This window comes from Dendropsophus ebraccatus, chromosome 11 (genome assembly GCF_027789765.1).
Source record: "Dendropsophus ebraccatus isolate aDenEbr1 chromosome 11, aDenEbr1.pat, whole genome shotgun sequence".
In the NCBI taxonomy this organism is placed as follows: domain Eukaryota; kingdom Metazoa; phylum Chordata; class Amphibia; order Anura; family Hylidae; genus Dendropsophus; species Dendropsophus ebraccatus.
This window is the reverse complement of record NC_091464.1, coordinates 7,743,423-7,769,397: the sequence shown is the minus strand read 5'-3', so window position 1 is coordinate 7,769,397 and position 25,975 is coordinate 7,743,423. Positions and strand designations below refer to the sequence as shown.

The 25,975-nt window shown below is 44.6% G+C and overlaps 2 protein-coding genes across 2 annotated transcripts in view; both read left to right on the top strand.

Moving 5' to 3' along the window:
- Window positions 1-3,874, top strand: part of LOC138767354 (olfactory receptor class A-like protein 1) — an 11,010-nt gene extending 7,136 nt beyond the window's left edge. Inside the window, exon 2 of the mRNA XM_069944851.1 lies at window positions 2,872-3,874. Within this exon, the coding sequence (XP_069800952.1) occupies window positions 2,894-3,874 (981 nt within the window). The 5' untranslated portion in view covers window positions 2,872-2,893. The remainder of the gene's footprint in view (window positions 1-2,871) is intronic.
- Window positions 3,080-25,975, top strand: LOC138768069 (olfactory receptor class A-like protein 1). The gene is made up of 2 exons (XM_069946083.1): window positions 3,080-3,160; window positions 25,032-25,975. Exon 2 carries the CDS (start codon window positions 25,037-25,039, stop codon window positions 25,973-25,975), a length of 939 nt encoding a protein of 312 aa, XP_069802184.1. The 5' UTR covers window positions 3,080-3,160; window positions 25,032-25,036.

The following is a 25,975-nucleotide window of genomic DNA, read 5'->3' as shown; positions in this document are numbered from 1 at the left end:
AAAAAAAGGATTTCATTTAAAAAAAATATATAACATTAGAGAATCTGCGTAAACCTGCATATGGTTGTGTTCGTACTGACCTATAGAGTAATGGTATCATGTCGCTTTTACCATATAGTGCATTACGTAGACACAGGAACCCCCCAAACGTTACCATATTGCATTCTTTTTTGCGATTTCACCAATTTATATCTTCATAAATAATATATTTGGAATTCCATCATACATGTTATGGTAAAATGAATGACGCCATTACAAAGTACAACTATTCCTGTAACAAATAAGCCCTTACATGGCCTGTAGATAAAAAACTGAAAGTGCTGGAGCTCTTAGAAGGGGAGGAGGGAAAAACGGAAACACTAAGATCAAAATTTGCGCGGTCCACTGGGTCATTTTGGGCCTGGTCCTCAAAGGGTTAATGCTAATTGTTTAATGTAATGATCATTAATTAAATCTGTAGGTAGTGTTAAACAATGACTGTTCAAGCAGAACAGCCGTTGTCTTAACAGCCTGTGAACACAGCCTTAAAATGAATGTACCATCAGGTACATAACTTTTTTTTTTACATTACTTGATTGGGGATGCTGCGTTGATCCCAGTGGCGCAGTCCTTTTTTCAAAACTTTGCTGAGTTCTTGTGCTCTGCGCCATATTCGTCTTGAGCACCGTGCTGGCTCGGAGCACTAGAGGTACGTCACAAAGGGGAGGGGATAACATTGCACTGGAGGGGCGATGGGCCTGCCTCCAGTTCTCCGACCGGGACAGTGCTCAAGACAAATTTGATGCTGAGCACAGGAACAGGTGTATCGAAAAGAGGACCGCACCACCAGGATCACCTCACCAGCCAGCATAGGGAGTACACTACAGATGCACTATGGAGGTCATTTTGCAGATTTCAAATCAAAAATTGCTGAGCTTGAAACTCATCCTTGGAATTATACTGACGTGTGACTGTAACCAAACTTATGTTACCTGCATTCTACAGCTCCACCACAATCTTTATATTACAGAAGCCGGTAGACGGCTACCCGGACACTGTATGTGGTATTACAACTTTTCTCCCTTCACTTCAAAAGGAACTGAGCTGTAATACCAAACACGAAGGAAAAGAGTGGCGCTTCTGAAAGAAAGCAGCTCTATTTTCTAATGCTGGATAGCCACCTTACTAGTGTGCATGTATTCCATTCCCTGTAGATATGTATATAAAAGAATCATATAACATTTTTAATTAAATAATATTAACTTTGACACTAATGAATAGCGACCAGGGCTGAGCCATAGGGATCTAAGAAAAACAACTAATGATTGGTTATTTAGTGGAACTATTCATGAACATCCAATGAGAGCTGGTAATGAATAATGAGTCCCCAGTGTGATGACTATGGGGACAAAAAAAAAGATATTATAAATAACGTTGTAACTTATATCGCTAGGAGTAACTCAAGATCAGAAAGCAGAAGTGAGTATTCATATTTATTGGGAGTTACATGAAGAATAGCTCCTGTTCCTGCTTTGTCTATGTAGGATAGTGTTTTTAGATACTTTCTAATATTTATATTTGGCTATGTTCACACATAGCATTTCCGTCAATCTCTTGGTCAGTCTTTTTTCACCCAAGGGGCTCATGCACACTGAGCAATAGACAAGGAATTGAAGAGGAAAGATTTCTACTTGAAAATTCCTCTTCTATTCTGCTCTGGCAGAATAGAAGCAGAAAAGGAGCTGAATTTGAGCAGAATGCAAGCATAATTTTAAGCAGAATTCAAGCCCCATTGACTTCTATAGGATTCCTCTAGCACAGTGCTTCTCAGTTCCAGTCCTCAGGCCTCACCAACAGGTCATGTTTTGAGGATTTCCCATACAAAGATCACCTGTGATAATACCGGATGCACTGGCTATAATTATATCACCTGTTAAATACTAAGGAAATCCTCAAAACATGACCAGTTGGTGAGGCCTGAGGACTGGAATTGAGAAGCACTGCTCTAGCAGAATCCGCCCAAAGAAGTGACATGTGAGGGTAGGTCACCCTACGGAATCCGCCTGGATAAGCCAGCTCCATAGACACCATTCTATGGCCTAGCCAATTCCACATTCTGCTGAAAGAATAGACATGTCAATTCTTTCAGTGGAATCCGCCCGGCCATAGAATGGTGTCTATGGCACGGGCGGATATGCGCGCCGCCGTGAATGCGTACGAGCCACAGAATCCGCCGAAACTTATCCGGGCAGATTCCGGAGTGTGAACCTACCCCCACATGTCACTTCTTTGGGCAGAAAGCAAATCTGCGCCAGAAAATTCTGCTCTGAAATTCTGCAGTGTGAACAACATAGTAGAAATCCCATTAAACACAATGGGACATTGCTCTGTTCAGATTTTACTGTAGGAATTTGGAACAGAATTTAAGAGCGGATTCCTTTTCAATTCCTCACCTTTTGCTAAGTGTGCATGAGCCCTAATCAGGAACGAAAATATTTGAACACTAAGGCGGGGATTTATCAAACATGGTGTAAAGTAAACCTGGCTCAGATTCCACCTTTCATTTTCCAAAGAGTCTGTGAGGAATGAAAGGTGGAATCTGATTGGTTGCTAGGGGCAACTGAGCCAGTTTCACTTTACACCATGTTTGATAAATCTCCCCCTAAAGCTATGTTCTCACAATGGGGAAGATTTATCAAAGGGTGTAAAATAAGGCGGTAAGGCGGAGACTAGGCGTGTCCTCCTGCTGCTCCTGATTTATCATGATTTAGGCTTGGTGCAGGGTCGGCCAGGTTTACTAAGAGGCGTGGGGGTGGGGCCTAATTTAAGACTGCCTATGTGCTTATCTAACTACATGTATCCCTAAACTGCTACTATTATCTTTTCTCTTAGCAAGACTCATCTTATTCCGGACATGGAGCTTCGCCTTTTGATTAAAGCTCTGGCCTTTATTCTCTTGATGGTTCTTGGAATTCCTGGAAATTTTTTCATTCTCCTAAAATTTATCTACATCAAAATGATTGAAAAGAAGCTTCTCCCGGCTAATATCATCCTCATGGTCCTCGCCCTATCAAATCTCCTGGTCGTCTTCTCCCGCGTCATACCACAAGCTCTAAACGCCCTTGGCATAAAGCACTTACTGGATGATACCGAGTGTAAGCTGGTTCTTTTTACTTTTCGGGTCAGTAGAGCTATGTCTATATGCGTTACCAGTTTTCTTAGTTGTCACCAGTGTGTACTTGTTGCTCCCATCAATAGATACTGGACGTACCTAAAAGAGAATTTATCGAAGAACGTTACACTTATTATGTTGCTACTGTTGGCTATGAATATATTTCTCTATCCGTCTACTGTTTTGTATGGACGGGCTAAAACAAATTCTACTTCGCCCTATTCATTGCACCTAGTTTACTGTGACGCAGACTTTGTAACATATGTGTCCTTTCTCTTGAATGGGTTGGTATCGGTCATTCGGGAGTTCATATCTGTCGGACTAATGACTATATCAAGCAGTTACATGGTTTCTATATTATATCAGCATGGGAAAAACATTAAAGGCTTGCGTAGTTCTGACCGGGGTCAGACAAAGTCTGCAGAATATCGCGCCTCCAGGGCGGTTATTTTATTGGTTATACTGTATGTTTTGTTATATGGCATGGATAATTCTATGTGGATTTACACTCTCACACTGTCTGCTGTAAGCCCCGAAATGAATGACACACGGATATTTCTCGCAGCCTCATATTCGGCCCTAAGCCCAATTGTTATTATTGCCACAAATCCTAAACTTCACAAAGGAACTCAGAATATATGGAGGAAAAAAATGATTGAGTTTCAGAAAGGAGGTTTTCTGGGCTTAGTCAGCAGTGTGAGCCAGTCTCCTATAGATATGTAGGCAAAGCTTTATTGTAAACTATGTTCTACTCTGTATTATAAAGATGGTGTCTAGGAAAAAATGTAAAGAAAGAAAATAGATGTTACCATACAGGGGATCTGTCACTGGGTTTATGCTGCCTTAAATGATAGCAGCATAAACTAGTGACAAAAATGCTGAACAGATCATTGTGTGTTACATCATTCACCGTTCTCCTAATATGCAGTAGAATAGGATTCATTCCACACCCCTCCTCCTGTCCTCCAGCTGCTGATTGACAGTTGATTGCCAATACACAGCATGGATCATTTACTGCCAATCAGCACCTGATGGGCAGAGTTTGCTGGGGCTCATGAATTTGGAGGACTACTAAGCACAAACACATAATAGAGAGGACTACTTATTGTCTATATTATTCAGGACATTCAGCTGCACAGAACAATGTAAGTGATCCATCATTCTTTTCAGCTTCTCTGTCACTAGTGTGGTGTCCCACCACAGGTGTTGCTACTTTGAACACCCCTTGCAAAAGCCTGTACTCAAAGTCAAGTGGTAATGAAAACATCTCAGTTTTGCCACTAGGTGTCGCTAGTATGTATATCTGTATTTGTTTATTGCACAGCTGTAGTAAACAAAGGGTTACTGTTTGTTTGTGATCAGCACACCAATGAGAGCTATTCTTCCCTTTCACCTATCTCTATCCACTTCTCTCTTTGCTCTCTTTTCTCCACCACTCACATGAGCTGTTACACACCCCGTAGGAAGTTGTCACATGGGGAGAGGAAGTGTAGCTTCACATGTAGTCAGTCCGAGGTAGGATTGACACTTTCTCTGCCCATGAGGAGGAGGTGGAGTGGAGGCTCAGTACTCATCTGTCTCTGGTCCAGGGGAGGAGCATTGGGAGTGGCTTAGGATGGGGGAGTTGTAGTTCTACCACAGCCACACAGGAGAATGCTGGGAGTTGTTGTTCTACCACAGCCACACAGGAGCATGATGGGAGCTGTAGTTTTACTTCAACCACACTGGATCATGCTGGGAGTTGCAGTTCTACCACAGCCACATAGGATCATGCTGGGAGTTGTAGTTGTACCACAGCCACACAGGAGCATGCTGGAAGCTGTAGTTTTACCAAAGACACACAGGAGCATGCTGGGAGCTGTAGTTCTACCACAGCCACACATGAGCATGAACACACACACACACAGATACATACATGTCACCAACACAGCAGTAGCAGTGGAGGATGACACTGTCTCTCAGCGGAGGATCATACTCCTCATCTGTTTCTGTCAGGAGGGGGCAGGGGCATGGTGCCACTCTGCAGTGTCCGGGGGAGAGGTGGGGGCCGGATGAATAGCCTTAGGGGGCCACATGTGGCCCGCAGGCCGTAGTTTGAGGACCCCTGCAGTAGAGTATGGCTGCACGAGCTAGGGGAGTAGGTTGCAGGGCTACAGCTTGCTGGTGGGGTCAGTAAGAGTATGGGAAACCTGTGGCCTTCTAGCTGTTGCAAAACTACAATTTACACTACGCCTGGTCAAAGCTTTCCAGATATGATAGAAATTATGGTTTTGCAAATGTTGGAGGGTTACATTTTCCTCAACCCTGGGTTAGGATGGGAAAGAGGGATTAAAGAGGTACTCCAAGGCCAGGGGGTGGTGGGAACATAATAAAGAATAAAGAATTCATACTTACCCGTCCCTGTGCCACTGTCGCGTAGTGCCACCAGTTCTCTCTCAGAATCCAGGGTCCTGAATTTCCCAAGTGCCCTGCCTCAGTCACTAAGGGGGCATTTGTGAGCAGGCCCTGATGTCACAGGAATGGGGGCTTTGGGTGCCCCATGAGCAGTGTTGCTGCACTGCAGGGGCACAGGGATGGATAAGTAAAACTTTATTCTGATTCAGTTACTTGAAGTATTGGGAGTTAATTGTATCAATTACAATCACTGTATAGGAGGGTCTTTGTGTGTTGTCTGAACCGATCAGGTGTTGTGATCATTTATTTCAACTGCATTAAGGTATTTTCTTTTTAAATGCCAGAGAGATGCTAGGGAGGGTAGAGAGGGTGAAAAAAGAAAAGTCAGATATAGTCACTTGTAGACAGTCAAAAGAATCAATGATTAACTAGATCATCTCAGGTGAAAAAAGAAAAGTCAGATATAGTCACTTGTAGACAGTCAAAAGAATCAATGATTAACTAGATCATCTCAGAGATTACAGGGATCCATAGCATACGACAGTCACTGGTGACAGCTGCAATCTCCGCGCTGTCACATACTAATAATTATAGTTTGTGATGTAAACATAAGTCAGGAGGTATAAATCATTGTGACACTGTATTATCCCTTACATCAGCTCATACAAAGATATTACTATTGATCAATTCATATGTTGTAATAAAGCATAATCACAGAGCTCTAGTGATGAGCGAGTACTAAAATGCTGGGGTGCTCGTTACTTGAGACGAATATCTCCTGATACTCGAGTGCTCGTTTCAAGTAACGAACCCCATTGAAGTCAATGGGAAACTCGAGCATTTTTGCAGGGGGCCCAAGTTCGGTAGAGGGAAGGTCGTGTGAAAACCTGTCAACCTCAGAAAATGATGGAAACAAACACAACGGAAATAGACAGGTGTCACGACCACGCGCGCCAACCTGCGCTGGCCCTGACAAGGGGGAGGGGAGACCTAACCACACCAGGCGGAAAGGATCTAAAACAAGGACCAAAAGGGGGGGGAGAAGGACAAGACAAGGGAATCAAAGGAACTTGGGGCTCTGGACTCCCCTGGGTTGCTCTAGCCCTACAGGTCAATTCACCTCAAGCACTCACGCTTTACGCCCTGCTCCCGGGCCGTAACTCGAGCGTAAATCGCCACCTGCCGCCTTCCGCCCACCCAGACACCAGACACCCACTTGGCCACGAACACTGCCTGCTCGTTGGCCAACACAAACACGACACTTCGCTGTATCTGGACCCACCAGTCGCTGTCATACACATGACCCACTGACCGCAGCCAGACACACATCCACGAAGCACGCACACAGAACTTTGCTATGTTGGGATCCACCGGCTGTCGTCATACACGTAACCTTCTAGCCGCTGCCAGACACCCTATCTATTACGTTACTGGGGAGACAGGGAACCCCAAGAGTGTTCCACCCGCAAGCAGACACACCCACACGGTAGAGTAAGCCACCCGGTCATACACTATACGGTCACACACCGCACATGCACTCTTCCTGGAGCTAACTAGGTTCGTTTAGGCTACAAGACAAACCATCAAACTTTTAGGTTTAATGCAATAAAATGGGCAGTACTTGGTTACAAAAAGATGGTTACAAAAGACATACAGACACTGCAAACAAATAAAACAAAAAGGATAAAATAAGAAAGTTCTAATACTTAGCACAGGATGCGTCGTATAGGTTCTTCCTTCCCTGGGGATTTGGGCTTAGAAAGTGCTGCACAAACCAATTCGATTGGATCCCCAACTTTCTGAACATTCTATGTTCCCTAGGTCTCACTTTTATGTAAGACCTGAAAGGGTTGGGCTGAGGGCATCACCTGACATCTGTAACTCAGCCCCTTTGGGCAGAGCTTCAGCTGCCCCCCTCAGCCCTCAAGGGAACACACTTGGACATATCAAAAAAGATACTTTCCCAGGCACCATATCAATGGTACGGGCCCCAGCCCTTGTTCATAATTCATATCTCGTCGTCCTGATTCCTGGCATATCAAACATCATATGCCTCGGACACTGAGAAGGTGAGATACCCCTTATGGCATGATGAGGACAGGTAGACAGGCCATGTTTGGACTCCCCGCGATGTCCTCATCATACCCAACACAATGGTATGGCTTCTGTGGCTCTATTTTTTATTTTGACAAAGGTATGAAAGATTTCATATTCCTTTTCTTAAAGAGCATCCACCCCCTGCTGGCTTGGAGTCAGTGAGCCTGCCTCAGAGGTGCGAATTCAACACTAGCTACAATCTACTCCACCATCTCCTTTGCAGCTCCACGCTTATTGCCCCATGCCGAGAGACTTTTGGTCTTTTACACAGGGTAATCAGACGGCCTGACTCCAAGCTAATCAATAAGTCCATATGATTAACTTGCGTCAGCTATGGGCTATTGCTATTAGACTAAATCTATAAAATATCAATCACAATCTATAAAATATCCACTGCACGAATACATATAAACCACACCACACATAAAACCACTTTACATATTTATGAATAGGGACAGGGCTGTCCATATTCCTTACAACAGGAAACAGCAGGGGCAGCATGTATGGATGCCTCTGAGGATGCCTAATCGCACCATTATGCCAAATTCTGGGCAACAGCCTGGTTAAAACAGAGGTAGGCATATAAACCACCCAAAAACTCAGCCTGACACAGCATGGCAGTGAGCACACAGAGAACCATTAAAAACAGAGGTAGCATATGAACCACCCCAAAACTTAGCCTTACACAGCATGGCGGTGAGGACACAGAGAACCATTAAAAACAGAGGCAGTATATGAACCACCCCAAAATTTAGCCTTATACAGCATGGCAGTGAGGACAGAGTGAACAAGGTAAAAGCGGTAGCCAGTGAGCCTCCAAAAAATTAGGCGAGACACAGCATGGCAGTGAGCACACAGAGAACCATTAAAAGTGAGTGAGGAAGCAAGTGAGCCTCCCAAAAATTAGGCCAGACACAACATGGCAGTAAGCACAGAGAACCATTAAAAGTGAGTTAGGAAGCAAGTGAGCCTCCCAAAAATTAGGCCAGACACAGCATGGCAGTGAGCACACAGAAAACCATTAAAAGTGAATGAGGAAGCAAGTGAGCCTCCCAAAAAATTGAGTGAGGCCAGGGGTAGGGATTTATAGTGGACATGAACCCGGGTGCTGACAGCTAACTGGCTAGGCCAGCTGTCAGTCACCAACAAGGGTACACCTGATGGCGATCGACCAGGGGTGGTGAGGCCCTGGCCGTGGCTACACACACAAAAAAAAGATAACACAGCTGGCTGGTTGCCGGGGACACAATCGGCGGGCCCCCGGCAACCAGTCCCACTCCTCCGCAGATGTAGTGACGTCAAGAGCATGGCAGTGAGGACACAGAGAACCATTAAAAGTTAGTGAGGTAGCAAGTGAGCCTCCAAAAAATTAGGCCAGATACAGCATGACGGAAGAAGACTTGGCTGTTGGCTGAGAATTGGAGGAGGAGAGGAGATACCAAAAATCTTCATGTTGAGCTGCTTTCCCCGGGTGGACAGTTGAATTCAGATGAAATCCAGGCTTTATTCATTTTTACAAACGTCAGCCTGTCAGCGCTGTCAGTTGACAAGTGGGTGCGCTTATCAGTGATGATGGCACCAGCTGCACTGAAGACCCGCTCTGACAACACGCTAGCGGCAGGACAGCCCAGCACCTCCAAGGCGAAAGCACCAGTTTGGGCCACGTATCCAGTTTTGCAATCCAGTCGTTGTATGTGGCAGAGTGATTGGGAAGGACATTGGTATGGTCAGCAAGATACTCCCTCACCATCTTTCTAAAGGCCTCCCCCCTACTCTGTCTAGACTGGGGATGGTTGACATAGTCTTACTGGGGTGCCATGAAACTGTCAAAGGCCTTGGAGAGTGTGCTCTTTGGACCACAGAACTACGTCCTCTGGCACTAGTGGTGTCAGATGGGAAGTACGTTTTCAGCTTCTGCACCAGGGCTTGTTAATATTAATTCACTCTTGCATTAATCGGCAGGAATGAGAGTGGAAAAGTTCTGTTTGTTCCGAGGGTCCAGGAGGGTGAACACCCAGTAATCGGTGTTGCCCAAAAAAATTTTAACCCAAGGGTCACGGGAAAGACAGCCCAACATAAAGTCAGCCATGTGCCCCAGGGTCCCAACACGCAAGAACTCCCTCTCCTCAATAGTCTAAATTTCCTCCTCCCGCTCCTCCTCCCCCTCCTCCACCAATTCCTATTCTTCAGGCCATACACGTTCAACAACTAAGGATTAAGCATGGGTACCCTCTTCAGTTGCGGCAGCAGTCTGCTCCTCTTCCTCCTCTTCTTCATCCTCCTCATCCTCTAATCTGTGGGGAGAAACTAACGTCAGGGTGGTCTGGCTATGTAGCGGCAGATGTTCTTCATCTGTCTCCTGAGATGAAGGCAAAGTCTCAGACTTGAGGCTGAGCAGGGAGGTTTGAAGCAGACACAGCAACAGGATGTTTAGGCTGATGATGGCGGCATAGCCGCTGACCATCTGTGTTGACTCCTCAAAGGGGCCTAGTACCTGACAGATAGCAGACATCCACGTCCACTCCTCATTGTAGATTTGAGGTAGCTGACTGACCTGACTACCGCTTCTTACCGAGGTTGACATCTGGCATTCCACAATCGCTCTGTGTTGCTGGTAAACCCTGGCTACCATCTGGTACCAGCACACATGTATACAGACATACAGACACCAGCACACATGTATACAGACACCAGCACACATGTATACACACATACAGACAACAGAACACATGTATACAGACATACAGACACCAGCACACATGTATACAGACACCAGGACACATGTATAGAGACACCAGCACACATGTATATATAAACACACAGACACACACTTACTCTGACCAGGGAAGCTCCAGGTACCAGGTGCTGAAGTCCCTCTCCTCACACAGCGGCTCCCCGACCCTCCCCCTCCTTCTCCGACATCCCAGCACAAGTGAAAGCAGGAAGAGGAGATAGTGAGGGGCGGGGGAGGGGGCCCTGTGTTTCTACTGCTTCCTGCCTGTGCGGTACAGCTGTCAGGAGCCTGTATGCTGGGAGGCTGGATGGCCGGGCCCCCCTGGATCCTTGTTTGAGCTCAGGCCCTGACAGCTGTACCAGTAGTAATGCCCTGATGGCGGCCCTGACTGTAGCTGTTAGGTACTTGCTGTGTCAGTGGCAGTGCTGCTGGATCATGCTGGATGGAGGGGGGGGGTGCTAGCGGATGGGCGGCGGCGGCCGGCGCCCCCCCCTCCCCCATGTCTCTTAGGGTCCGGGCCCCATATGGCAGTACCAGTTGTACTGCCCTATCGGCGGCCCTGGCCTTGCTTCCAATGAATGGGGTGTTTAGCACTCATATGCCTGCGCATGCTGGTAGTGGTTAGGCTGGTAGTGGTGGCTCCCCTGCTGATTCTTGCGTCGCACACGTTGCACACTACAGTCCGTCGGTCATCCGCACTTTCTTTAAAAAACCTCCAGACTTGGTAACATCTAGGCCTGGCCACAGGAGTTTGACTCTGTGAAACAGTTGCTGATCTACTCGCTCTGCCCACCCCTCTTCATCTTCCAACCGGTCCTGCGGGTGAACTTTCCTCCCCTTCAGAAGCACTGTCTTTCTTAGGCTTATCCACCCAGCTCGGGTCAGTCACCTCGTCCTCATCCACCAGCTCTTCCTCCAATTCCTCACTCTGCTCCCCACCTTGAGTTACATCCATGACAACAACCTCACTGTCTGACAACCGGGTCTCATCGTCATCATCATCAGACATCTCTTCCAACCCCGCTTGCAAGTCCCCACTCTCATCACCCACTGACTGCGTGAGCTGCATACTTTGGGCATCAGGACAGATCGACTGCTCCTGTTGCTCAGACTCAGGGAAGGGTCCAGAAAAGAGCTCCTGGGAGCATGCTGGTGGTGGTGGATCTGAATCCCTTCTTTCCCTGGAGGGGCCAGGCTGTGAGGAAGGGGGCTGAGCTGCTGGAGCAAGGGTTCAACTCCCTTGGGTAGCATGGGTGGACTGCGTGGAAGACTGGGTGGTGGATAAATTACTGGACACATTTTCTGCTCTCCACGTGATCACCTCTTCACGTTGCTGCGGTTTCAATAGTGGTGTACCCTGAGACCCCGTAAATTGCAAGAAGAAGCTAGAGAGTGAACGTCTGCTGTGTACCACTGCTCCCTCCTCAATGGGTGCTGCTGTGTCACCCTGCCCTGAACCACGGCCTCTGCCCACTGCATCGCTTGGAACCCCACGCCCCCGTCCTCAACCCTTACCTCTGGGGTTCACCATTTTATGGACACTGCACATTATGGAGCTTAGATATGCCTTGAGTAAGAAATACAGAAATTTGAAAACATACTAGTTGTCCCACTAGTTTTTGGGAGGCTGTGGGATACAATCTGTTGGTGGCTGCACCTATACACACTCTGTGACACCCCTTTACACTGAACAAGCAGTAGTGAACTTAGACATGCCTTGTGTAAGAAATCAGAAATTATAGTACAGGTCCCAATAAAATAGTACTGAGCACTTCTTAGGGGTCTGTATGGAACACCTTATGTCCCCTTTCTTCCAGCAGCCGATCACCACAGTGTGCTGCTGAAATCGTGGTAGCTGCACTGCAAGTCCCAGCCAGCAGTCTGTAGTAATACAATTTAAAAATGATTTGAAGCCCTTACAAGGGCTGTTTGATTGTTTCGCTAGTATTCCCTGCCTACTGGAACGCTAATTCCCTCCCTAACGCTCTCCCTGACCAGCAGCAGCTCTGTCTCTAATCTCTTCCAGCATGCATGTGAGCAGAGCCTCGGTGTCTGCGATTTTTAAATGGCAGGGTCATCTGATCTGGCCAACCAATCGCTGCTATCGACATGTATGGGTCCCACGTGATCGCAGGATGTACCAAAGAGTCTCCTGCATGTTTATTGGCTGAGAAATAGCTCCCAAACTTACAGGAAACAGATGATGAGATTTTCTCAAGTATCGCGAGATGTTCGTCCGAGTAACCAGTACCAATGAGTACCCTAATACTCGATCGAGTACCAAGCTCGGGTGAGCATGCTCGCTCATCACTACAGAGCTCTGTAGTTTTATCATCAAACTCAATATTTCAATGGAATCCGTCACAAGGTTTATGCCACCTTCAATGAGGGAGTGTAAACTAGTGACAGAAATGCTGAAGATATCAGTTTATAATCACATCATTCTGTTTAGCCATTCTCCTAATATGCAGGAGAATAGGATTATTGACACACGCCTTCCCCCGCCCTCCAGCTGCTGATAGACAGTTGCTGACTATACACAGCATGGATCGATAGCTGCCAACCAGCAGCTGGTGGACGGAATTTTCTGCTTCCATGAATATCCAGAACTACTGGACTCATGCATATAATGGAGAGGACTACCTGTTGTCCATGTTATTCAAGAGGAGATCTCTGGATCAGCCGTACAGAACAATGTAAGCAGGGCCGCTTTAACCAGAGGGCACATGGTGCACGTGCATCGGGCCCACTGGTTAAAGGGGCCCCCCCGAGCAGGCCGGCCGTTGCTATGTGCGACCAGTGCGGTCGCACAGGGCTCCGGCCACCAGCCTGTCAGGGGGGAGCACCATGGATGGGTAATCTACTTACCCCTCCATGGCGCCCCCTGCATGGCCCCCCCCCGTCCGTCCGCCCGCCCGCTGCTGCTGCGGCGCTTCATCAGCAGCGATACTGACAGAGAGAGCCATTGGCTCCCTCCCTGTCAGTCACTCTTGTGGCCGCACTTCCTGCGGTGACAAAAGGCCGCACTCTCCCTCTAGCGCCCGACGTCACTGGAGCGTCGGCGCGAGGGTAAGGGGAGTGCAGCCTCTTGTGACCGCAGGAAGTGCGGCCACAAGAGGGAAGAGAAGAGGAACGCGAGGACCTAGGTGAGTAAAAGTGTTTGTTTTTTTCAATGTTATATGGGAGGGCGAGCACATATACTATTGGGGAGCACAGGGCGCTATATACTATGGGGGAGCACAGGGGAGCTATATACTATGGGGGAGCACAGGGGGGCTATATACTATTGGGGAGAGCACAGGGGGGCTATATACTATTGGGGAGAGCACAGGGGGGCTATATACTATTGGGGAGAGCACAGGGGGGCTATATACTATTGGGGAGCACAGGGGTCTATATACTATTGGGGAGCACAGGGGGCTAGATACTATTGGGGGAGAGCACAGGGGGCTAGATACTATTGGGGGAGAGCACAGGGGGGCTATATACTATTGTGGGAGAGCAAAGGGGGGCTATATACTATTGTTGGAGAGCATAGGGGTCTATATACTATTGGGGAGCACAGGGGGCTAGATACTATTGGGGAAGAGCACAGGGGGCTAGATACTCTTGGGGGAGAGCACAGGGGGGCTATATACTATTGTGGGAGAGCACAGGGGGGCTATATACTATTGTGGGAGAGCATAGGGGGCTATATACTATTGGAGAGCACAGGGGGCTATATACTATTGGGGGGAGAGCACAGGGGGGGCTATATACTACTGGGGAGCACAGGGGGCTATATACTACTGGGGAGCACAGGGGGCTATATACTATGGGGGAGCACAGGGGGCTATATACTATGGGGGAGCACAGGGGAGCTATATACTATGGGGGAGAGCACAGGGGGGCTATATACTATTGGGGGGAGAGCACAGAGGGGCTATATATTATTGTGGGAGAGCACAGGGGGGCTATATACTATTGTGGGAGAGCACAGGGGGGCTATATACTATTGTGGGAGAGCATAGGTAGGCTATATACTATTGGAGAGCACAGGGGGGCTATATACTATTGTGGGAGAGCACAGGGGGGCTAGAAACTATTGTGGGAGAGCACAGGGGGCTATATACTACTAGGAAGACTGCACAGGGGGGCTATATACTAAGGGGGGAGCGCACAGGAGGGCTGTATATAACTGGAGGAGCACATGAGGGTCTTTATACTACAGGGACACCTTAAAACTATGGAGGCACAGAGGGGTGTAACTATGTAGGGGTAAAGAGGGGTGTAACTACTGTATAGGGGTACAAGGGACCTAACTACTGTATGTGTTGGAGCCTAAAATATTTGTCTGGCAGATTCTGGAGAGAAGATTCACAGCCAGGAGAAGACTTCAAGGTGGCCCAGGCTTGATGGAGAGAAAAAGAAAAGGTGACAGACTCTGATTGGAGAAGACGCCCCCGGTGAGTCACTGGATGTAACTGCACTCTGTTATAGGGTTGTAGTGTTAGGGGTCATGATGTGACGGTATTATGTAATGGTATCATTGGTGATATCTTTCTGTTTTGTTTAGTGCAGTTTTTATGTAATATGTAATCACTGTATGGTGGAAATAGTGTTATAAGGTACACTGACAGCAACTCCCTGTATACTCACTGTATATACTGACAGCAGCTCCCTGTGTACTTATTGTATATTCTGACAGCAGCTCTCTGTACTCACTGTATGTAATGACAACAGCTCCCTGTCTACTGACTGTAAATACTGACAGCAGTTTCCTGTACTCACTGTATATACTGACAGCAGTTCCCTGTGTACTCACTGTATATACTGACATCAGCTCTCTGTGTACTCACTGTATATATGGACAGCAGCTCCCTGTACTCACTGTATATACTGACAGCAGCTCCCTGTGTACTGACTGTATATACTGACAGCAGCACCCTGTACTCACTGTATATACTGACAGCAGCACCCTGTGTACTCACTGTATATACTGACAGCAGCTCCCTGTATACTCACTGTATATACTAACGGCAGCTCCCTGTACTCACTGTATATACTGACAGCAGTTCCCTGTGTACTCACTGTATATATTGACAGCAGCTCCCTGTACTTACTGTATATACTGACAGCAGCTCCCTGTGTACTCACTGTATATACTGACAGCAGCTCCCTGTACTCACTGTATATACTGACAGCAGCTCCCTGTGTACTCACTGTATATACTGACAGCAGCTCCCTGTGTACTCACTGTATATACTGACAGCAGCTCCCTGTGTACTCACTGTATATACTGACAGCAGCTTCCTGTACTCAATGTATATACTGATAGCAGCTCCCTGTGTACTCACTGTATATACTGACAGCAGCTCCCTGTATACTCACTGTTTAAACTGACAGCAGCTCTGTTTACTCACTGTATATACTGACAGCAGCTCCCTGTATACTCACTGTATATACTAACGGCAGCTCCCTGTACTCACTGTATATACTGACAGCAGCTCCCTGTGTACTCACTGTATATACTGACAGCAACTCCCTGTGTACTCACTGTATATACTGACAGCAGCTCCCTGTGTAATCACTGTATATACTGACAGCAGCTCCCTGTGTACTCACTGTATATACTGACAGCAGCTCCCTGTGTACTCACTGTATATACTCACAGCAGCTCCCTGTACTCACTGTATATACTGACAGCAGCTCCCTGTATACTCACTGTATATACTAACGGCAGCTCCCTGTGCTCACTGTATATACTGACAGAAGCTCCCTGTGTACTCACTGTATATACTGACAGCAGCTCCCTGTACTTACTGCATATACTGACAGCAGCTCCCTGTGCACTCACTGTATATACTGACAGCAAATCCCTGTGTACTCACTATATATACTGACAGCAGCTCCCTGTGTACTCACTGTATATACTGACAGCAGCTCCCTGTGTACTCACTGTATATACTGACAGCAGCTCCCTGTGTACTCACTGTATATACTGACAGCAGCTCCCTGTACTGACTGTATATACTGACAGCAGCTCCCTGTGTACTTACTGTATATACTGACAGCAGCTCCCTGTGTACTCACTGTATATACTGACAGCAGCTCCCTGTGTACTCACTGTATATACTGACAGAAGCTCCCTGTACTCACTGTATATACTGACAGCAGCTCCCTGTACTTACTGTATATACTGACAGCAGTTCCCTGTGTACTCACTGTATATACTGACATCAGCTCTCTGTGTACTCACTGTATATATGGACAGCAGCTCCCTGTACTCACTGTATATACTGACAGCAGCTCCCTGTGTACTGACTGTATATACTGACAGCAGCACCCTGTGTACTCACTGTATATACTGACAACAGCACCCTGTACTCACTGTATATACTGACAGCAGCACCCTGTGTACTCACTGTATATACTGACAGCAGCTCCCTGTATACTCACTGTATATACTAACGGCAGCTCCCTGTACTCACTGTATATACTGACAGCAGTTCCCTGTGTACTCACTGTATATATTGACAGCAGCTCCCTGTACTTACTGTATATACTGACAGCAGCTCCCTGTGTACTCACTGTATATACTGACAGCAGCTCCCTGTACTCACTGTATATACTGACAGCAGCTCCCTGTGTACTCACTGTATATACTGACAGCAGCTCCCTGTGTACTCACTGTATATACTGACAGCAGCTCCCTGTGTACTCACTGTATATACTGACAGCAGCTTCCTGTACTCAATGTATATACTGATAGCAGCTCCCTGTGTACTCACTGTATATACTGACAGCAGCTCCCTGTATACTCACTGTTTAAACTGACAGCAGCTCTGTTTACTCACTGTATATACTGACAGCAGCTCCCTGTATACTCACTGTATATACTAACGGCAGCTCCCTGTACTCACTGTATATACTGACAGCAGCTCCCTGTGTACTCACTGTATATACTGACAGCAACTCCCTGTGTACTCACTGTATATACTGACAGCAGCTCCCTGTGTAATCACTGTATATACTGACAGCAGCTCCCTGTGTACTCACTGTATATACTGACAGCAGCTCCCTGTGTACTCACTGTATATACTCACAGCAGCTCCCTGTACTCACTGTATATACTGACAGCAGCTCCCTGTATACTCACTGTATATACTAACGGCAGCTCCCTGTGCTCACTGTATATACTGACAGAAGCTCCCTGTGTACTCACTGTATATACTGACAGCAGCTCCCTGTACTTACTGCATATACTGACAGCAGCTCCCTGTGCACTCACTGTATATACTGACAGCAAATCCCTGTGTACTCACTATATATACTGACAGCAGCTCCCTGTGTACTCACTGTATATACTGACAGCAGCTCCCTGTGTACTCACTGTATATACTGACAGCAGCTCCCTGTGTACTCACTGTATATACTGACAGCAGCTCCCTGTACTGACTGTATATACTGACAGCAGCTCCCTGTGTACTTACTGTATATACTGACAGCAGCTCCCTGTGTACTCACTGTATATACTGACAGCAGCTCCCTGTGTACTCACTGTATATACTGACAGAAGCTCCCTGTACTCACTGTATATACTGACAGCAGCTCCCTGTACTTACTGTATATACTGACAGCAGCTCCCTGTGTACTCACTGTATAGACTGACAGCAGCTCCCTGTGTACTCACTGTATATACTGACAGCAGCTCCCTGTGTACTCACTGTATATACTGACAGCAGCTCCCTGTACTCACTGTATATACTGACAGAAGCTCCCTGTACTCACTGTATATACTGACAGCAGCTCCCTGTGTACTCACTGTATATACTGACAGCAGCTCCCTGTGTACTCACTGTATAGACTGACAGCAGCTCCCTGTGTACTCACTGTATATACTGACAGCAGCTCCCTGTGTACTCACTGTATATACTGACAGCAGCTCCCTGTGTACCTCATAGAGCCAAAATCAAACTCCCCTCCTTCCGGCTCTGCTATGCAGTCCACCACTGAGCCTGTATATGTCTATGAAGGATACTGTGGGCGGGGCATGGTCACATGCTCCTCTATGTCGGCCGACTTATGGACAGAAACTACACAGAGCAGCCTAACTCTATGAGATAACACTGTCAGTCTATGAGCTGCTGTCAGTATATACAGTGAGTACACTTACTATTGCTGTACACTGAACAATTTTTACTATAAATTGGCCAACCCCTTTAAATACATAAATAACCATTGTTAACCACTAGGGAAAAATAATAATACAAAGCTAATGAGGGTCTCAGACCCCAACCGATCAACTCCAACCACATAAGGTTTGACAGGCCGATGTGATGTCAAAAATTAGGTTCATAAATATTTAGACAGAGACAACATTTTCCCCATTTCGTTGTATATTACCACAATGGATTTTAAACAAAGCCATTTAGATGCAACTGCAGTTCAGACTTTTAGCTTTAATAGGCTATGTTCACACAACAAGACATTCATTATCGCCGCAATGTAACTGATTTCAGTGCAATGCATTGAAGTCAATGGAGTGACGTACATCCAATGCACACAATGCATAAAATGACTGACGATGTCTGCGCTGACGTCAGAATATTGATCATGATTATTATTTCCGGAGTTCTTTTTTAGTTGGTCACATACAGTTTTTTTTTCCACCGTCCTTTCACGATTTTTACTAATAAATTCAATGGACTTTCCAGTTAAAGACAAAGGGCGATCGGTCCACCTGACATAGAACAATGGACCAACAGCCGTCATTGCACTAATGAGCGGCCAAACAGCAAAATGACGGACGTCATTTTAGATGGAGAGGAAAAAACGTTGTGTGAACATAGCCATTCTGTGGGTTGAACAAAATGATTGCATAAAAATGTGAGGAACTAAAGCATTTCCTATACAAAATCCCCTCATTTCCGGAGCTCAAAAGTCTTTGGACAAATGAAATAATTGTAAATAAATGATGATGTCTAATACTTGGTTGAAAACCATGTCAGTGCGAACCTTGGAGCGAGTGGCTGCAGCCGCAAGCTTCATAGCGTGCAGTGGAGTGTTCTGATGCGGGCGCGCACTGATGCGCTGGCATCAGAACCCTGCGGCTGAAAAGATCATCCGGACGGTACTGTAGTACCGGCCACGATGATCTTTTTAGAGACTGGCCGGTCTTTTACAGCGTCTGCACTTTGCCCCAGGATGGCTTTCACCTTCATGGAGAGCTTCATTGACCACATGTCTTCTTCAGAGCAAAATCTTCCAGGTCCAGCACCGCGCCTCACATCACCTCCAGGTCTTTTATCTGCTTCATCGAGAATGACAGACCAAAGGAATTGCCCATAACTGTCCATGAAACAGCAAAAGAGCCAATTGTCCAATCACTTTTGGTCACTTTAAAAACAGGATGGCACATGTGGAAACTCGTAAACCCTTTATCCAATTTTAATGTGGATACCTCAAACATAAGCTGAAAGTCCATGTCCATTATATAACTTTATTCCCTTCACATCCACATACTGTATATATATATGTATATATATATATATATATATATATATATATATATATATATATATATATATATATATATATGTTCCTGCAGTGAAAGGGCTTTTAATGTGTGTGGGGTGGCTCCAATATGAGCGGTTCTGCACACATCACTGTTGCCATCGCCTGAGGTAATGACAGACAACTGCGGTCACACAGCTTCCTGTTAGTAATCCCTTGGTGATGCACGGAAAGCGTGACGTTTAACGAAGTCAGTGGCAAGATCAGGACCCCGCAGCAAGAAAGGGGGTAAACCACTTACTTCTGTCCTGTCGGATCAGCGATCTGTCCATAGAGTCTGGCAGACTAAATGCACAGATACTGATTGAACTGATCAATGTTATGCTATGCTATGCTATGGCATAGCATTGATCAGTATATTAAGTGCAATGATTGATGATTGCATATTAACCTGTAAAAAAAAAAATGTAAAAGAAAAAGTTTAACAAAAAAAATGTATCTATCTATCTATCTATCTATCTATATAAATATATATATATATATGTATGTATATATATATCCCCAAAAATAGTTTAACCCCTTAAGGTCAAAGCCAATTTTAGTTTTTGCACTTTTGCTTTTTCCACTTTATGTTTAAAAGTCCATAGCGCTTGCATTTTTTAAACCTAGAGACCCACATGAGCCCTTATTTTTTGCAAAACCATTGTAATTTGTAATGACAGGCATTATTTTTTCCATAACATATGCTGCGAAACTGGAAAAAAATCATTTGCGCTGTCAAATTGAAAAAAAAAAGGAATTTGTTTTGATTTCAGGGAGTTTTGCATTTACGCCGTTCGCCCTATGGTAAAACTGACTTGTTGTGCATGTTCCTCAAGTTGTTACGATTACAACGATATATAACATGTATAACTTTTATTGTATCTGATGGCCTGTAAAAAATTTAAACCATTGTTGACAAATATATGTTCCTTAAAATCGCTCTTTTCCCAGGCCCAGGGTATAAACCCACACACCGTATATGCAGCGTATTTACTGCTGCGATACGCAGCAAACTCGCAGCAAACTCGCAGCAGATTAGATCTAAATAACTGAACACAGCATCAAATCTGTACCAACAAATCTGCTGCGTATTTGTTGCGTATCTGCTGCATATACGGCGTTTATACCCTTATAGCACTTTTATCCTTTAGTCTATGGGGCTGTGTGAGGTGTGATTTTTTGCGCCATAATGTGTTATTTCTATCGGTACCTTGATTGCGCATATGCGACTTTTTGATCACTTTTTATAAAAAAATTTCTGGATTTGATGCAACCAAAAATGCGTAATTTTGCACTTTGGAATTTTTTGGTGCTGACGCCGTTTACCGTGCGAGATCCGGAATATGATAAATTAATAGTTCGGTCGATTACGCGCGCGGCGATACTAAATATGTTTATTTATTTGTTTATTTATTTATATTTATAAAATGGGAAAAGGAGGGGAATTTGGACTAAAATGGGGGAGGGGATTTTTTATTAATAAAAAAAAACATTTTTACTTTAACTAGAAGTCCCCCTGGGGGACTTGTATATACACAGCAATGATCTCTCATAGAGATCAATGCTGTGTATATACACAGCAAAGATCCATTGGATCGGTCATAGATTGCTATGGCCTGCTGCAAGCCACAGCAATCTATTGCCGAGCCTGGATCAGCGTCATTGCGACGCTGAGGCCCGGAACGGGCAGAAGAACGGATCTCCCCCCGCGATCACATCGAGATCCGTCCCGCTAGACACCAGGGATGTTGTGGATAAAGCACTTCAATGCAGCTGTCAGGTTTGACAGCTGCATTGAAGTGCTTAATTAGCCGGCGCTAATTATCGATAATCAATAATTTTTAAACAATTATATATTAGAAAAAAATTTATAAAAAGCAGTCAAGATTTTTCTTTTACACCAATATTATACCAATAAAAACTAGAGGTCATAGCCCCAAAAATTTCCTAAACCAGCCTTGTAGGTGGAAAAATGAAAGTGTTATGGCTCATCCTGAATCAATGACCTTTGGCATGAAAAAATATTAAAGGGATGAGGGTCCGGCTGGAGATCCCCGGATATATCTTCTGCAGGTGTCAGCAGTGAGACCCACTATGATCCATAACTTTTGACATGTCTGATGTCAAGTTATTTTTAGTGACAGTGTCCATTTAAATATATTTTACGGCCACTAATGGAACAGGCGGTCATTTAATCACAAAAGACAGCTGTTTTTCCATAATGGTGGCCACAAATAATGATCATGGTCGTCATTTCGCACTAAAAGCCCAGTGTGGGAACATAGCTTACATATGTAATACACCTATAAACCACATCTTGTTGATCACACAATAACGATTCCTATGGGAAAGACATATTGTAGTGCACAGAGTGGCCCAGATTTATCAAACTACTTGAAGCCCACACAGTCTATTTTTTTCCCATAGCAATTAGTCACAGCTTGTGTCCTTATACTTGTGCAGTGTATAGTATATTTGCTGCTGCTTGATAAAGAATTTTGGAACCCATCTATTGTAAAATATATTGGACAGTATTTATTTTATTTTATTTTGGTTTGGAACTATAAAGTGAACATATATCTAATGATCCATGTGATTGGCATTGTTCCTTATGTCTGTTAGTGACCCAATTTTTAATTTGTCTGATGTGTGTGTGTCTTATGTATAGTTTTTTTTTCAGGGGCATATCAATTTTTGTGTCATTTGGAATAAAAGGTGGTGGGGGGTGGGGTGGGTGTCGGTTTATTTGTACATAGTATAATTTTCAGACAGCTTGATAAATCTGGGCCACTGTGTGTTTTTAGGCTGCTATCATGAAAGGGAGTGATATCAAACAGAGAAGCGCAAATTTACATTGCCGACTTATATGCCGGCTGCCTTGGATCTCCGTGCTTCTTCCTGCTGCTCCACCTCAGTTACCTGGAAAAGCTGGATCCAGTCCTGGGAAACTTTTCCCAGTATCCCAGGGCTAGATCCAGAAGCTCAGAGATCAAAGGCAGCCAGCGTATAAACAAAGTGATTCACTCATCTCTAATATGAAACCTGAGAGTGCAGTATTTGATTATCAGTGGCTGAAGAAGTTGATCGCAGCCCTAAAGGCCATATTACACAAAGCAATTATCAGCCATACTGGGCCAATTACGGGCCAGTCCAGCGAATAATCGTTTGGTGTAATGGGTCATGTTTAAAGGCAATAATCGGCAGGCGCATTGTTGTATAATCGTTGTCTTTCAACATGTTCTATTGAAACAATAACAAGAGCAATGATCTTCTGCACGTTGTTCTGTGTAATAGAAGTGGCGGCATTAGGTAGACCGCCGTTTTCTTTAATGGGCCACCTATATGGTCTAAGGATTCTCTGGCAGCCCTTCCTGCTGCTCCCACAGCCATTCTGCTCCTCCCCGTCCCCTCTCTGTGCGTGTAAGGGCACAGACAGCGAGTAGTGAACAAAAAGCAAGCGTGTGCTGATCTTACAGGTTGGCGATTGCTTCATCTTCTTAATCATGCTAATCGAGTACTACGGCCCTTAGGCTGCCTGGAAAACATGGATACAGCCATAGGCCATAGACTGTATCCATGTTTTCCCAGACTCCCTATCGCTACATCCAACATCTTCAGCCACTGCTAATCAAATCACCTTAATATAAGTGTCCAAATATGATCCAAACAAACATCACAAAGCAAGTGCAAAAAAAAAAAAAAAAAAAAACGCCTGAATACCAGGATAAACAAATCTAAATTTACTATATTTGGAGCACAAGACAAAATTTAAATTAATGGAATTATTTTATAAAATTGCCCTGGATAGTAATAAAAATACATAACCAGTTATTTTATTTGCTAATCCTTAAACGTTTATACTGGAGAGCCATCTCATCCCTGCACAGTCTATTATAGTATGAACGGATGAAAATAATGAACAAACAAAATATCAAACAAAACACAAATAATTCACATGTAACTAAACATTTTACTATTCACTGTACATCAAGTATTATATGCTTCAACTAAGTGCTTCAACATAATTGCTAATGTCTTATTCCCCCGAGCATTGATGTCAGAGGCCGATGACTATAAATATGGCATCAATAAGAAGGCTAGAAACAGGAAAAGAGTAGGAGGTAAGGAACATTCTGTAGGCATGAGCAGGTAACAACACTCAGTTATTATTATTATTATTATTATTATTATTATTATTAATAATAATAATAACAATAATATTTAATTATTTCTTTTTCCAAGTAAAACAAGACACTGAAATGCATTGTTCCTTTCTTGTCCTCTTTTTTTTCTATGTCTGATCCTGCGTATGATTATAATGAGATAGCTGCTTGGAAATATCCATCTATCATTAAGCTCAGTGGACAGAGTGAAAACTGCAAGGCTTTGCGATTATTTTTATTTTTTTTAAATATAAATGACAACATTTTCCAAAAAATCTCAATGCTGATGCCTAACCTTAAAACATGTTAGAAATATAAGGTCATGTTTTGATGACAGATCTTATTTAAGTGTTCTCTATTACCACTATAATGCACTCTCGCAGCAATTGAAGAGCCACACTTTGGAGAATATGGGTCTAAATATTGATGTTATAGACTTGGTATTACACCCCCTGTGGTTCTTTTGTCTATCTCTCAGAACATCCACCTAAAGCAAGGATGGGGAACCTTCAGCTAAAGCTTCAGCTGCCCCGGCATGATGGGAATTGTAGTTTTGCAGTTCAGCTGGAGGGCTGAAGGTTCCCCATCCTGGACCTAAAGTGTTCAAGTTCCCCTAGAGCACTGATTTCCCTTCACACCTTTGACATGACTAATGAATATTCATTGGGCAGAAGAAGAGAGCTCCCAACCATCTTGTGCAGCTGCAATAGGGGCAGTGTTGGGGTGGGTTTTGCCTCCTCCTACTGCGCAGTACTAAAAACTTCTATTGGCCAAGCTTGGTGATAGATTTGCATTCATTCCCTCTAGGGGACTAATATAAGCAATCAGCAAACTGCTTATACTGGTCAATGCTATACTAATAAAAAATATCTGCTACAACGTTAACATATTATTCTTTGTCAAAAGTCAAAATGGCAGATTCTAATACTTCATCTATTATTTTTTTGCCTTTTAGCCAATATGGCCATTCGCCACGTGAAAGCTTTTATTTTCATGCTTATTACAGTGATCGGTATTCCAGGCAACCTCTATGTTATCTTAAAATTTGTCCTCATCCGACTCATGGAAAAGAAGCTACTTCCTGCAAATCAAATTTTCATGGTCTTAGCATTGGCAAATCTTTTCATTGTTTTCTCTCGTGTGATTCCTCAGTCGCTCCATGCTGTAGGGCTACAAAATTTAATGGACGATGCAAGCTGCAAGGTCTTTGGCTATACCTACAGAGTGAGCAGAGCAATGTCTATATGCACCACAAGCTTGCTCAGCTGCCATCAGTGCATCCTCATCGCTCCGTCTCCGTCTACCAGAATCTGGAAATATCTGAAGCAAAAAGTCACCCAAAATATATTTATAATCCTTGTTTCAATTCTAGTAATGAATCTTATTCTATACCGCACCAGTTTTATGTATGCCAATGCAAGGAAGAATTTTACTTCCCCTTATACTCTTCACTTGGTGTACTGCGACACAGACTTTCAAACGTATGTCTCTTATATTGCCAATGGAATTGTTTTTGCATCTAGGGATTTCCTTTTTGTTGCAGTGATGACTCTAGCCAGTTTTTATATTGTGTACGTGCTATTGAGACATGCAAGAACAGTGAAAGGTATAATAAGGAGCTCAGACAAGATCCAGACTAAATCCATTGAATATAAAGCTTCTCGAGCTGTTATTCTGCTGGTTATGTGCTATGTCGTATTCCTTGGGTTGGACAATGCTATGTGGATTTATACACTGACTCTATCTGATGTAACAACGGACATGAACGATGCTAGGATTGTGCTCGCGTGCGCCTACTCGGCACTCAGCCCCATTGTGACTATTGTAACAAATCCAAAACTACAGCGGCGGTCTCACTTTTGTGATGCAAAATCCTATTCAGCAAGTATCCTCAACTAG